We start from the raw sequence: 14,735 nt of genomic DNA, 5'->3' as shown, positions 1-14,735 counted from the left end.
ACTGTTGTGCCCAATTAGGCAGTTGCTACCTATTTAAACCTTTGTTCATCATGAGTCTCCAAGCATAAAATCATCTATAAATTGTGGCTTTATGCCAATGAAAAGAAATCACCAAATATTTCATTTAATGCTTTCATAATTTTGAATTAGAACTTTCAAGCAACATTTACTTTGATTAATTCAAGGATAAAGAAAACACCTGCATCAGTAATTTAGTATGATTTTAAAACAAGGCAGTGAATGACAAACAACATATCCAAAGACAACAACACAGCCTGAAGGGAATTATGACTTTTTAACAAATTTAATATAAGAATTAATTACACCATAAGTTTCAACTTTAATATCTCCAATCAGTAACTAGCAAACCCAACCAAATAAAACAATTATTTCTGTGATGAAAAAATAATAGCAGTTAAAGAGTTAATTAGAACTTAATTGGGAATTATGTCTTGTATATTCATTAAAAAAATGGTTTTAGCAATAAAATCATTTTTATTTGGGATTTAACTTTTCGATGACAACACAGCAACTAATTTAAATTCTATTGTATAATGCTCCTCTTGTACAACTTTAAATTTTAAGACAACTTTTATGTAATTAAAATGTCAAATAACATCCACAAATAGTGATTTATACATAACACAAATTTATAAATCATATGATATCCTCAAAGGAAAACAAAGTTTTTCAGAGGAGCTAAATCGTTAAATGTCAAACTTATTTTTGACTGTTTTATTCTTCCAATAATGTTCAACACTATTACAATGACATACATATATCAACCCTCATTTTAAGTTCTTTACTGGCTGTTAACAAGAGAAATATATAAATCACAACTAAAAACTAAAAACATTTGCAAAAAAACATGTTTAGGGTGTTCAGATGAACATGTTAAAAAATCTTGTCCACTTCTCATTCACTAAAATACTCAGTTTGGTCAACCTGAAGTCTGTTTATTCACTGTACTATTAAAATGTCACTGAAAACTTAAGCACCAGTCTCATTTGAGTTCTTGAAGCTCAGAATACCACAATAGTTTAGTGTACCACAGGATTTAAAGGTTCAGCCTTTATGCTGGACAAGTCAAGCCTTTCATCTAGGTCATCATCCAATTCTCCAATCACAGCTCTAAAAAAAAAGAAAAAAGGAAGGCAGCAAATAAACAATATCCAATTTCAACTTTTGTCTCACCAAATAATGAAATTTCACAGTCACTCTTGCAATGCACCTATGGTTAAAATTGTAGCATGTTTTTGTGATAACAGGCCATGAACAATGAATCCATTAGCTTACAGACTAAACACACTAATGGTTAAGCCATGAATGTCACACTTTCTTATTTCTTGAAAAAACTGTATACAGATATTTTCATCCAAACACTCAACTGTACCTCATTTTTTATGTAGAGATAAAAAAGGTTTATTTAAAAAATTCTAATTACAAATTTTTAACAGAAATTAAATATAAAATATTAACAAACACTGAAACATATTAACCCTATCTGGACTGGAGGAATGTCACTTATATCCCTAGATGTTTTTCATTCTCATAGTTGAAATACTTAATCAAGTTCCATGACACTTAGAAAAAAACAACTAAACATCTAGTTTCAGCTTTAAAAGATGTGTACAATTTGATTTAGTTTTCCATCATTTTTTATGTTGTGAATTTTTCAAAATGATAGGAAACACCATTTTACAAACATTAAAAATACTTCATTTCATTTTAATATCTAAAGTTTCTTTACTATTGATCAGACAAGAAGTTCCATTTTACATATTCATAGTTTCAAACTGAATGACATTCATTAATATATTTCTTTTTATACTTTATCTTTCCAATTTAAGTAGTCACCATTTCCTGCTAGAAATTAAGAAAAATACCAAAAATCCCCAAAAAAGACGGTAACCCATGATCTGAACTTTCAAAATGGTATCAGGTTAAGTTAGAGAGCATTATTTCTTGTTAATAATATTCTTCACCAAGATAAACTTGTATTTAATAAGTAGTTTTCAAGAAACAATCAGTTTTTTTTATTTAGGTATTTTGTGTAAGTGCATTAAACTTAACAATAACATTAAGTAAATAAATATACGAGTTAAAATGTTTTGCAGTTGCATAAATACTAGTTAAAATTAACTTATTTCACCTAATGCATTGTCATAATCCATGCAGCCATCAAACAAATGCATATAATTTAACATGTAAAAAATCTATAAATTCCCTGTCTATAGTTTGCTCCTAAATCTTCTGAACTTTATTAGAGTCTGCTCTTGTTCTCTTTAGCTCTGGAAAAATCACTTTCCCTTAAAACCATAAATTACCACTCCCATCCTTTATTTATATTGTTATAAAGAGTTTATAACAAGTTGTAAGCAATGGTATTGAACTTTTCCTGTGGCAATATTCAATAGTAAGTAAGTGTTCAGATCCTGCACTATGATATCATAAGTGAGAGGGAGACAGAGATATTTCATATCTTAGATACCAGTCTTTTTTTTATATACCTTTAAAAATTATTCTTGCATTATTCTTTATTGTTATGAAAAAATGTTACTTTTTGTGGATGAGTGGCAGAATAATCATATTATATAAATTAAACCATCTGCTTGTGTGTGTGTGTGTGGAAGGGGGTTAAGGTATTTTGAAAGAAAATTAGACCATTATGAAGTTATTGAAAGGCAACCTGGGATAATTATGACAGTTTTCATAATTAAAGTATAAGAATTATATATACACACACACACAAATACATATTTTTTAAAACAAAAAAGTATATATAGTTGGCATTTAATAACACTTGATCTCTCCCTTCCACTTTCTCTCCAATAAAAAAATCTTAGAAATACCACTGGTGGGGACAAAAGGCTGTAGTAGTGAAGAAAAGGAAAAACAATATGAAAAACAAATCACACAATTCCATTTTCAAGTGGTTGGCTTTTTATCAAATACAGTGTAAGTTATACTTAGGATTAGAAGAAAACTTCTAAAATATCAATAATTACTGAAACTGTACATAAATGTTTGATTTTTTTAAAAGAAATAACAGCAAATAAATATATCAACATTTCTAAATACCAACTTTAAAATATATTCTTAATTAAAAATTGAAGAAGATACAATTAATATTTGTACTTGGTATTTTCACATAAAGGGTACTTATCAGTATGGATAAGGGTTAAGTGGAAACACCCAATGTTGTGCATTAAGTAGCAACACACAAGCACTACATATTAAATTGCAGCACACAGTGCTAAATATAAATTGGTAGCATACAGCACAACTTATTAAGTGAACTATTTGCAAATCAGCAGTTTTCTACATTAAAATTGTATTTCTGATAGATACTTACCTCCTCTCACAAAATAGCTTTACTTAATTAGTATACTGTCTTCTCTTGGTGCAAATGTTCACCACATGCCACTAACTGTCCACCTTCTTCTTTTGTGTATTTACATGCAGAAACTCTCTACCACAAGAACCATGATGCCATTCCCACCATAACCAGTGCTCTACACCACAGAGGAAAATGCTAACTTCTGATATAATATCTCACTTCTTCTCACAAAATATCTGGAATCCCACTCTGAACTGGTGGTGAGCAAATAAAAAAAAAAACCTTATTTAAGAAGCACCCAGAGAGAAACCAGAAGGTATGAAACCTAAAGAGAAAACATCATATCTCAGGAAAAGACTGTCACAAACATAAAAAATGGAAAAATATGAATAAATCCCAGAAGATGTGTGACCAATGAACGGGACCTCTGGATGTCAAGTGTCTAGAGCATGACAGATTGTAGTGGTAGTTCAACCTCATCCAACACTAGGTGGTATCCACAATGCTATACCAGAACCGTGGTAAGTGGAGGATAAAGTACCTATCACCTCAAAATGGAAACTGGTAGGAAAGATGAGCTTCTCTAACAAAACTCATCTCCACTTGCCCACATCTACAACACAATCAACACCAGATCCATCAGGAACCAACATCCAGCAGATGATATGGAGAGGAAACTAAAATGGGGTTCATTTCCACTCTCAAATCTGGTAGCAATTGGCAGTTGGCATCCAGTCTACAGTAAAAGGAGGGATAATGGCCTACACACATGTGATGACTTGCTTAGCTAAATCACTTCCAACTAACACTGGATTTATTGGGAATGTACATCCAGAGTATGGTAGGCTGGACGTGGCAACCTGCATTAACAAACAGACAGACAGACAGGGAGAGAGACACACGCACACACACATATACAACCCAAACATGATGGGATTCAGAATTCCACCTCATGTCATGACAAGCAGGATGTTGTGCCAACCACACATTATACTAATCAAGATCAGGCCATCGACAACCAAAACCAGACCCACCAGGAATGTACATCTCAAGGATGGTAGGAACAAAACAATCCATTAGTTACAAAGACAGGAGTACAGTATAATGCTACAACCAAAACCTAGCAGCACCCAAAATTGTACATCAGATCTGTGGTAGAAAGTGTGACACACTATTGATGCCTACAGAATACTACCACTCTACTCTTAATTGAGTGGTATGATTCATCACTTAGCAGGACAGGTCCACCACCCTGGCAACTAGGAACTGGTAAGTGATAAGGAGTCTCTATAAGAAACTGGAAGGAACACACTAGAGAGCCCAGAGGACTGCATCACTGGAGACAGTGCAATGGGTAATCACAATACTTGTTTTGAAAAGCAGAGCTACATGTCGATAGAGTTGGTCAATCAAAACTTGGCAGCATCTGAAATCATATATCAGTTCTGCAGTAGGAACAGTCTCAATGAAACAGGGCATCAGAGATGGGCAGCAATCTCTGTCTGCTTCACTCATGTTAATCCACAAGTGTTCGATCTAGGACAAACATATTTAGGAAAGCAAAAAGCCACTAAAGAGAACTACCAGCAGTCCTTCTGAACTCCCCATCTCTGCAGTGTGCATAACCTAAACATGCAACATAATTATTTAGTCATAGATAACAATTAAATTGAGACACATCCAACACCTTATCGCATCTGGAATTGTACATTATGTGCACACTGGGAAGGTCTACTACTCAACTGACATTGAGCATAAACACAGAATGGACTAGCAAAAGAAAAAGTAAGAAAAGTTGAAAACAGTAGCCTTTCACAATATGAAAACAAGAAAATTCAAATAAACAGTAAAACAACACTAAGCCTGCAATACCACAGAAAATGTCAATAAATCTGAGAGCACGAACCAGCACATCTGTATAGTACTACAGTCAAGAAATGATTAACAAGTGCAGATATGAAGAGGGTACTCCTTATGAGTGGTATTACCCTTCTCTTGGTGGAGAGTTGCTGCATGATTATTTATATGTGGATATGGATCAGAGTAGCAGGAAGACAGTGCTAGTAAAGTGCTACATATTAAGCTGAAATATAATATTAACCCTAAATTAGTTGTGTGGTAAAATGGAACATATCTGGCCACTTTGGGTCATTTTGTACAGTATTTGAAAGGGCAAATCTTTTCAGTATTTTTCTTTTTTCTACTATTTGTAACTAAAATAAATCTTGCAATAATTGACACCTTAATATTCTGAATTAAGGAGAGTGTTTTTAGTCTCTCTCTCTATACATAGGCACTTGGATAAAGTAGGTGGTTATAAGTCTGTATAGTATACTGCTAAATTCCAAACACCTCACAAGGATGACCAATATTCAAACACTTTTGATATTTATTGGATTGGCTTTAAAGCATACACTATAATAAATATTTTAACAGATTCAAAGTGCAATCTTATTTCTCTGGGGAATTCTCTTCGTACAGGATTGTAGGATGCATAAGCTGATAAATTCCACATCATGTTCTCAGGACAGGAACCAAGTCAGCTTATTTCTGTGTTGTGTACACAGTCTAATGACATAAGTGGTGATTTATTGTCTTATTTTCAACAGATTTCTACTCCAGTCACTAAGGGTAAAAGAAACACATAAAATAAATGTGAAATGTTGAGGAGTTCAAACTGTGAAGAGAAGTACTTTGAAACATTATAACTGAAAATAAAGAAAAAAGGGCTCAGCTAAACCACCCAGAAATCTCTTGTTGACAACACTTCACACTGATACAATATAAAAGTCACAAACACCTGTATCCTGCAAAAACCAAACAAAATGGAAGACCTTAAAATTCAGAAATTTAGTAGAATTAATAAAGTATCCAGCTTTGTGTGGTCCGATTTTTTTATATTAGGGGCATCTTGCTACAGAGAGGATTTGAATACAGTGAAATGTCAAAGTTCTAGTGTAATTAGCAGAACATAATATTAAACATATGGTTGCAGCACATATCAATATGTATTACATGGAAGGATGCACTACTCAAGTGACAGCAGACAATGCTTTATGTACCACTATTCAAGCACATATTAAGTTGCCATATATAGCATGGTATAATACATCAGTTCCCATACAACACTACTTTATACGTACATGCAATATTCTACATGTTAAATGGCACTATAAAGTATAATATGTGTGTGTGTATACATATATACACACACACACTGCTGGCCACAATCTTAAGACCAATAAACATAATGTAAAAATAAGCATTTTGCATAGTTAGACTCAACCGCTTATTTGAGTAGAGCTTCGAAAGATGAAAATAAGAAAAGAGAAAATAAAAATAAAAACCTTTTTTAGCATTTAATAGGGAAAATGTGAACACAATGAAATTCGACTAAATACTAGTTGGTCAAAAATTAAAGACCATACTGAAACAAAGCATTAATCGGTAAACACGTAACAAAATTTAGGCATTTGTTTCAGTATGGTCTTTAATTTTTGACCAGTTAGTATTTAGGCGAATTTCATAGTGTTCACATTTTCCCTATTAAATGCTAAAAAAGGTTTTTAATGAAGCGTTAATCAGTAAACACGTAACAAAATTTAGTCATTTGTGTTCAAGCATTAGCATTGTCAACATCTCAAACTGCCATCTCCTGTGTTACATTGGGCAAAAACATGGCAAAAGCTAAAAAGTTGACAGAGTTTGAATGTGGCAGAATTGTCGAGCTGCAAAAGCAAGGTCTCTCTCAACGTGCCATCACTGGTGAGATTAGGCATAGTTAAACTGCTGTTGCAAATTTCTGAAAAGATCCTGAGGGATATAGAACGAGAATTTGAAGTGGTTGGCCCAAGAAAATTTTGCCAGCGTTGAGAAGGAAGATTCTACAAGTTGTCCGGCAAGACACCAGCCAATCATCGAACCAGATTAAGGCCCTTACGGACACAGAATGCAGATCAAGAACAATAAGATGGAATCTACAAGAGAAAAGCTTTAAAAATCGTAAATGTCTTCAAAGGCCATGCCTCCTTCCACACCACGAAACAGCTCAGTTAAACTTTGCAGAGAAGCACCAAATATGGGATGTAGAAAAGTGGAAGGATTTGTTCTCTGATGAGAAAAAATTTCACCTGGATGGTCCAGATGGCTTCCAACGTTACTGGTACGATAAGGATATCCCACTGGAGACATTTTCTACATGACACAGTGGAGAAGGTTCCATCATGATCTGGGGTGCTTTCTCTTTCCATGGAACAATGGAGCTTCAGGTTATACAGGGGCATCAAACAGCAGCTGGCTACAATGGCATGTTGGAGAGAGCATCCTTATTGACTGAAGGCCCTTGCTTGTGTGGAAATGACTAGATCTTTCAGCAAAACAACGCTGCAATCCACAATGCCTGCAGGACAAAGGTCTTTTTCATGGCAAATAATGTGATTTTTTGGACCATCCAGTGTGTTTGCCCAAACTGAACCCCATTGAAAATGTTTGGAGGTGGATGACAAGGGAAGTCTATAGGAATGGATATCAATTCCAAACAGTGCATGATCTTCGTGAAGCCATCTTCACCACTTGGAATAACATTGCAGCCAGCCTTCTGCAAACGTTTATATCGACCATGCCAAAGCAAATGTTTGAAGTTATTTGCAATGACAGCCATGCAACTCATTACTGAAACCTCTTGTTGGGCATTTCCTGCCCTGTTTAGACCTTCTTTTTTGTATGGTCTTAAACTTTTGACTGGCTAGTATTTAGGCTAATTTCATAGTGTTCACATTTTCCCTATTAAATGCTAAAAAAGTTTTTTAATTTTATTTTCCCTTTTCTTATTTTCATCTTTCGAAGCTCTACTCAAATAAGTGGTTGAGTCTAACAACACAAAATGCATATTTTTTCTTTATGTTCATTGACCTTAAGATTTTGGCCAGCAGAGTATATTACAAGAAACTATACAGTATTACAAATTTAAGCTGGGTAATTGCTGGTATTTGCTCATTGGTTAATTTACAGCCATATTTATCAGTTACATTTGAATGACCAATTAATATATAGTATTTCTCAAGTTATGTTAGATAAAAAAAGAGGAAATAAGTTGCCAGTGCATACCAAGAACTAGTTGTCTTCTTTCTAGTCAGCAGTTAGAAAGGGAAAATAAATGTGGGAGGGGGGGAGGTACTGCTTGACACTCCTATTCTCTCTAGTCAGCAGTTCCAGAGGTAAAAATAAAGTTGACAGCAAGTACTACCATGCAGATGCCTTCCCTCTAGGCTGAAGTTCAAAACTAGCGACAGTGGCATGTAGCCTTAGTAGGTGCAGAACAATGACATGGGGAACAAGAGAAAGTTTGGTGGTATCATGAATTAAACTTAAGACCAAAGCTTGATTTTAAGGAAAGTTTCAGGCTGCCTGAAGAATAACCTAATCTTTATCTGAAATTGTTTGAAAGTTGTATTGGTTGTCAATGACATAAACTTTCAGAAAAGACCCAATAATGACAAAATTGGTGTACATATACCCTACAGAATATCCAATTACAAATTTAATGTTTTATATTTTATATTTCCAAAAAAATTAAAATTAACATTTAGTTGTCAGTTTTGCATCTTTATTGAACTAACTTTAGATGCCTTATTGTCTGGGAAGTTTCTTTACATTGGAAAATATATGTCCAAATCACAGTAATATTACATAGTATTTTAAGGAAACAATCAGTCACTGACATGTAAAACATTTAAACAGAACAGCAATCTTGGCCAAACACATTTAATGCTTTCATTCTAGCCAGCATGGCTTGCTCACCAAGTACAGTATAGTACAGCCTGTAATAAGACTAGACTTGCATCAGAACACTTACTATTGTACTATAACACAAACACAATGCCCAAGTGCTAAACGTAAACACACACACACCATTGTTATATATTGTCATTCATACTTGTAGTTTGTATTTAACTGGAGAGAGGTAAAGTTAGACTTATTTATTGTTATTCTGTTTTGTAGTGACTACAGCTTTCATTCAATTATGTTTACAGTTATCATTATTGTTTTCCATTTAATTCAGAGATTTTCCAGCTTTTCTTTTGGTAGCTAGGCCTTCCATATTTCTTAGACTCAATCAGTTGTGTCTGTCTAATGTTAGCCTTAGGTCTATATGCGTGTGATCAAAAGTGGCATGTGGGTTCATTTTAATTCCTACAGAAGGTTTATCAGTAAGTAGTTGACAAAATCAAGTCAGTTTTATTTCCATAAGCATTTTAGAAGTTAACATTACTAGATGTTTGTGTTACTGGCATTAATTTTCTTTGCAAATTCCTCCATATATGTATGCATACAAATATCACACACAATTGTTTGTTTTTGAATTTTGCACAAAAGCTAGCCTTAGGTCTATATGCGTGTGATCAAAAGTGGCATGTGGGTTCATTTTAATTCCTACAGAAGGTTTATCAGTAAGTAGTTGACAAAACCAAGTCAGTTTTATTTCCATAAGCATTTTAGAAGTTAACATTACTAGATGTTTGTGTTACTGGCATTAATTTTCTTTGCAAATTCCTCCATATGTATGCATACAAATATCACACACAATTGTTTGTTTTTGAATTTTGCACAAAGCTACACGAGGGCTATCTGCGCTAGCCGTCCCTAATTTAGCAGTGTAAGCCTAGAGCGAAGGCATCTAGTCATCACCACCCACCACCAACTCTTAGGCTACTGTTTACCAACGAATAGTGGAATTGACCATAACATTATAACACTCCCATGGCTGAAAGAGCAAGCATGTTTGGTACGATGGGGATTCGAACCCGCAACCATCGGATTACGAGTCGAGTGCCATTAACCCACCTGGCCATGCTGGGCCCCACAATACAATATGTGGTAACAGTTTCATTTTGAATTTACTTGCCGATTAAGTATACATATACACATATTACAATGTTTTTACATTGTCTGAATATTCATTTAAATACTAAATTTTCTTTACCATTAAAACTTATGTGCTTGAGAATGAATGCACCAATGACTGAAATGTTGTGCCTGTTTTAAAAATAAATCTTACTGTAAAAGCTGCAACTTTTAAAAAAGGATGTAAAATGTATTAATGTAACTAATTAACTAAGTGCAAAGTGTATGTGTTGGGAGGGGGGTAAAATTTTAAAATATACAGTTATGGAATTTACCAATGATCTTAATTGAAAATAGGGCTCTACATTACATGTGTAATGTGTAGTGCAGACATGGATAACTGTACAGCAGACTGTAATGCTGTTTTGAGTAAGGGTCTGTTTCAGGGTGCTAGTCATTTATTGGACAACATGGGAGTTTAAATTGGCTGCCAGAGAAAGTTTTAAGTTGTCTCAGACAACTGTTGAAATTGAGCACAGCTAAAACCCTCTAACTGTGAGCATCACTCCCACAATTAAATCACCAGAGACAATTAAATTTTAATCAAAAAGGAAAAAAAAAAGAACTATAAGGCTAAAAGTGGGTAGTTTTGTGTTTATCAACAAAGTTATATAACAGCAATATTTTGTCCACATAGATAGTTGAATTAATCAAAAATAGTACTACTCAGAAACCCTAATTTTGAGTAGTTGATTATTTTCATAACAATAAACTTAATTATAATTTTGATTGTTGTTGGAATAATAACGGTAATAACTGAAACACAAATACTGATTAGTTGATTACTTTTGCAATAATCAATATAATTATAATATACATGACACCAATCAATGTAATTACTGTTCTTAGGTGATTGAATTTATCAATTAAATTGTCCATCTCTGCACATGATATTGCTTACTTTCCTTTAGTTTTATTTTTTTTAATTTATATATTTATTCAGAATAACCTGAAGACACTTCAAAGCTGCACCTACAAGTCAATATTTCAACTACACTTACACATTGTCACCCCTTATAATGTACAAGCCTAAAACAACTTGCTCAACACCATGGCTCGAACTGTACACTCTTTCATGACTCTCATCCAAAATAAGATTAATTGTTTGATCAAAGCCTTTCAAGGTGCCCTGCAGAAATAAACAGATAAACTAATGAATATTCATGCACACATCCATTTTCAATACACAAGTGTTTATACCATGCAAAGACTAACTAGTAACAACAAATATTATTGTGCATCTACAGGGTGAATGCATGTATATGTTAAGTGGTGAAATGCAGGAATGGGTAATGTAGATTTTCCTCCTATCTCAAATGCTCTCTAGCTTCTAATCTTTCTCCATCCCTACCTCCCAACAATTTTAGAATAAAATTTGTTGTTACCAGTTAAATTTACACTAAAACTATCACATGTACAAAGTGTACAGTACAGTACCATAAAACTAGTATAAGTAAGATACTGACATTTGCATGATTCTTTATCCTGAATATGTGTTTTTAACTATTTGGTTTTTAATCAAAATGTTTTCAACTCTTGTATTTTAGACTTAATTTTGTCTAATCTGTATTAAAAGGTTGCTAATAATAAATTACCATTTTGTTGGGACGTTACACTTATACGATGTAGTATATTCCACTTTCACTTTATTATAAATATTTAAGTACTATTCAGATCAAAACATTTTTTTTTACTTACCACAATATTTCTGCCATCAGCTGTGATTACAGATACTGTATCTGTCATTTCTAAGTTAAGGCTATTTTAACAATTTACCAATAGCTATATTTCTATAAACACTGTACTTGGTTGTCTGAGAAAGTTTTTAGTTGTCTCATACAATTGTTGAAATTTGGCACAGCTAAACCCCCCCCCCAACTGCAAGCATCATTTTTTTAGTTTTATTCATTGTTTACATATTCAATTTCATTTTTATACAATTTTTGCCATTTTCTTTTATACTTTTATATCCATATATGTCACATATAGACAATATAGTATTTAAAGTGTTAAAAATGATTACTTTAATCCATATTTACAAACTACAGTGCTTGAAATGTGCAAAAAACTTCAAAAATTTGTGTCAAAAATTCTATACACACATATATATACATGTTTTACACTGTATACGTAAAACAATGTCATAACACAACTGTAAATAAAATGTGCAGTGTTTGTTTCACAAAAGTGACATTAGTTGTATTAGACCCAAACATTTTTAATGTATATTTTCCATTTTATAAATATTCTATAATTTTTTTTCACAAAAATGTTTCAACTGAAGATATTGGCACCAAAACTAAGCTATAAGAATTTCAATTTGGTTATACACTTAGAAGTAATTTTTTAAATTGTATACAATAAGTGGCACGTATCATATTTTATTTATGTATTAACAGAGATGTTTTTGTGGAGGAAGGTTGGAAACGATCTAACTTCTAGAAAACAAAATTTAGAAACACCTGCCATTTCTTAGAAGTGATTTTGTTTTTTGTTTTGATGTATAAATAACTTTTTTTCTTCCAGGAAAGTTTTAAATCATCAGCCAAATTCTTTAACACACTTATGCACAACTTTCCTGCATCCTTGGTTATTAGTTGTAAACTGTGTGAAACATGTTAACAAATTTGAATACAAGCTAGGTGAACATAATTAGTAAAATCTAATAATGAATTTAAACTTTTAAGTATTTCTTGTTGTATTTAGGATGTTATGCTACATTACAAAATCACTTTAATCAATTAGCAAGCTGAAAAAATATTTAGCAAATGTAATTATAGTAAATCCAATGTAATCAGTTTGAGTTATCATAATTTGTATTACATTTAATACAGAAGGAAACAACTTTAAATTCCCTTGTGTTCCATTTTTTACAGCATTTGTGCTATAATTAAAAATACATAACAATAAAAACAAAGTTTAATATACTAAAATTTGTTGTACATTTCAAGTTAAGTACATGTCAGGTTATGTATACATTATGTTAAACAATTAAAATGTCACTATATGTGGCAGTTTTAAGCCCACCATAACTCACAACTTATGTGTATTACAGTACAAGTAAAATTTTCTAACAACCATAATACATTACAGTAATCCATTTTGCTTCATCATGATAATTTTCAAGAACATTTGGTTACATTTGAGATTTGGTTACAGTATTTGACGTGCATCATAACATTCAACACTTTCTACTTTTATTAAATATTTATATATTCAGTTTCATTTCTATATAGATTTTGCCACTTTCTTTGATACTTTTATATCCATACATGTCATATATAGACGATGCATTATTTAAAGTGTTAAAAATGATTACTTTAATCCATATTTACAAACTACAGTGCTTTAAATGTGCAATAAACTTCAAAACTTTGTGCTAAAGATTCTATACACTAATAGTGTTTTTAATTATATTTTAGGTTTTCTTTTGAGAACTTATGCACATTTTTTCGTCTCAATGATGTAATATCTTATTCTTCCTGTAAAATAAATTACATGTTATTCTTTGAATAAAAAAGAAAAGGTAACTTTACTCTCCCTAAAGTTGGGAGACTACATTTTAGCACATAAAAACACATTTCGTACAGCCCGACTTAACATCTTAAGCCTAATCGTCAATAATCTGTTTTATCAAAATTCAAACTCAAAGGATACGATTCACGTAACTTTCCAAAGAAGCTGCCATTATTCTTCAATCCAAGTTTGCATCCACAATACAAATAATGCAGTAATCAAAATTTAGTTCAATTATTCTTTTTATACTTTAATATTTAACAGTACAAACTAATTTACTAACACAGTCATCCAACTACAAAGCACAACAAACCTAATTCCTCGTAAACCTCACAGTTCTGAAGTTGTTTATTATTTTCATTGCGGCAAATCTGAAAAGAGAATTTTTAAAGTATTTTGCTAATCTGATCTTAACCGTTGTATTGACTCGTGTAAACAAAAATCTAATCAATAACACCTTAGCTTTTTGGAAAAGATGCAGCCAGAAAGGAATGAGCGTAAGACTTAAAGAAATAAAATCGAAATTGGTGACCAAACTGGCATATTGAAAATAATTTTATAAGGCCTAGCATAGCGAAGTGGTTAAAGCACTCGACTCGCAATCCGAGGATCGGAGGATCGAATCCTCGTCACACCACACATGCTCGCCCTTTCACCCATGGGGACGTTATTTTGTGACGGGTAATTCCACTTTTCGTTAGTAAAAGAATAGCCCAAGAGTTGACGGTGGGTGGTGATGACCAGCTACCTTCCTTCTAGTCTTACACTGCAAAATTAAGAACGGCTAGCGCAGATAGCCCTCGTGTAGTTTTGCGCGAAATTTAAACCAATAATAATCTTATAGCAAGTACATCTTATAAGTACCGTGCGCTAACCAATTGCGCCACTGGGGATATTGAGGAAGAGGTCTAATGTACCTGACCCTCCTGGGTATTTAACATCAATACCCAAATACCGACACAGTGAAGTACATCTT

The 14,735-nt window shown here is 32.8% G+C and overlaps 1 protein-coding gene across 2 annotated transcripts; it reads right to left on the bottom strand.

The window, feature by feature from the left end:
• Positions 1 to 285: 285 nt before the first annotated feature.
• On the bottom strand, positions 286 to 14,463 carry LOC143250547 (U6 snRNA-associated Sm-like protein LSm8). 2 transcript variants are annotated; one of them, XR_013028239.1, is made up of 5 exons: positions 13,901 to 14,463; positions 11,942 to 11,982; positions 11,245 to 11,372; positions 5,820 to 5,965; positions 286 to 1,131 (listed from the first exon to the last, which is right to left on the bottom strand). XR_013028239.1 is itself a non-coding variant. In XM_076501267.1 (4 exons), exons 1-4 carry the CDS (start codon positions 13,929 to 13,931, stop codon positions 1,041 to 1,043), a joined length of 291 nt encoding a protein of 96 aa, XP_076357382.1. In that variant the 5' UTR covers positions 13,932 to 14,403; the 3' UTR covers positions 286 to 1,040. The 2 variants fall into 2 exon arrangements, 1 of the variants encoding a protein (XP_076357382.1); XM_076501267.1 differs by lacking the exon at positions 5,820 to 5,965 and having other exon boundaries at positions 13,901 to 14,403.
• Positions 14,464 to 14,735: the final 272 nt, after the last annotated feature.

Source organism: Tachypleus tridentatus, chromosome 5 (assembly GCF_004210375.1).
Source record: "Tachypleus tridentatus isolate NWPU-2018 chromosome 5, ASM421037v1, whole genome shotgun sequence".
In the NCBI taxonomy this organism is placed as follows: domain Eukaryota; kingdom Metazoa; phylum Arthropoda; class Merostomata; order Xiphosura; family Limulidae; genus Tachypleus; species Tachypleus tridentatus.
This window is presented reverse-complemented; position numbering and strand designations above follow the sequence as displayed.

Bases quoted from the DNA above. Each gene is read 5' to 3' on its own strand.
- LOC143250547 (XM_076501267.1), bottom strand. From the start codon at position 13,931: ATGGCAGCTTCTTTGGAAAGTTACGTGAATC. The intron at 11,983-13,900 runs GTATCCTTTGAG...TAGAAATGACAG, and splicing joins TTTGGAAAGTTACGTGAATC to ATACAGTATCTGTAATCACA. The intron at 11,373-11,941 runs GTAAGTAAAAAA...TTATTTCTGCAG, and splicing joins CTGATGGCAGAAATATTGTG to GGCACCTTGAAAGGCTTTGA.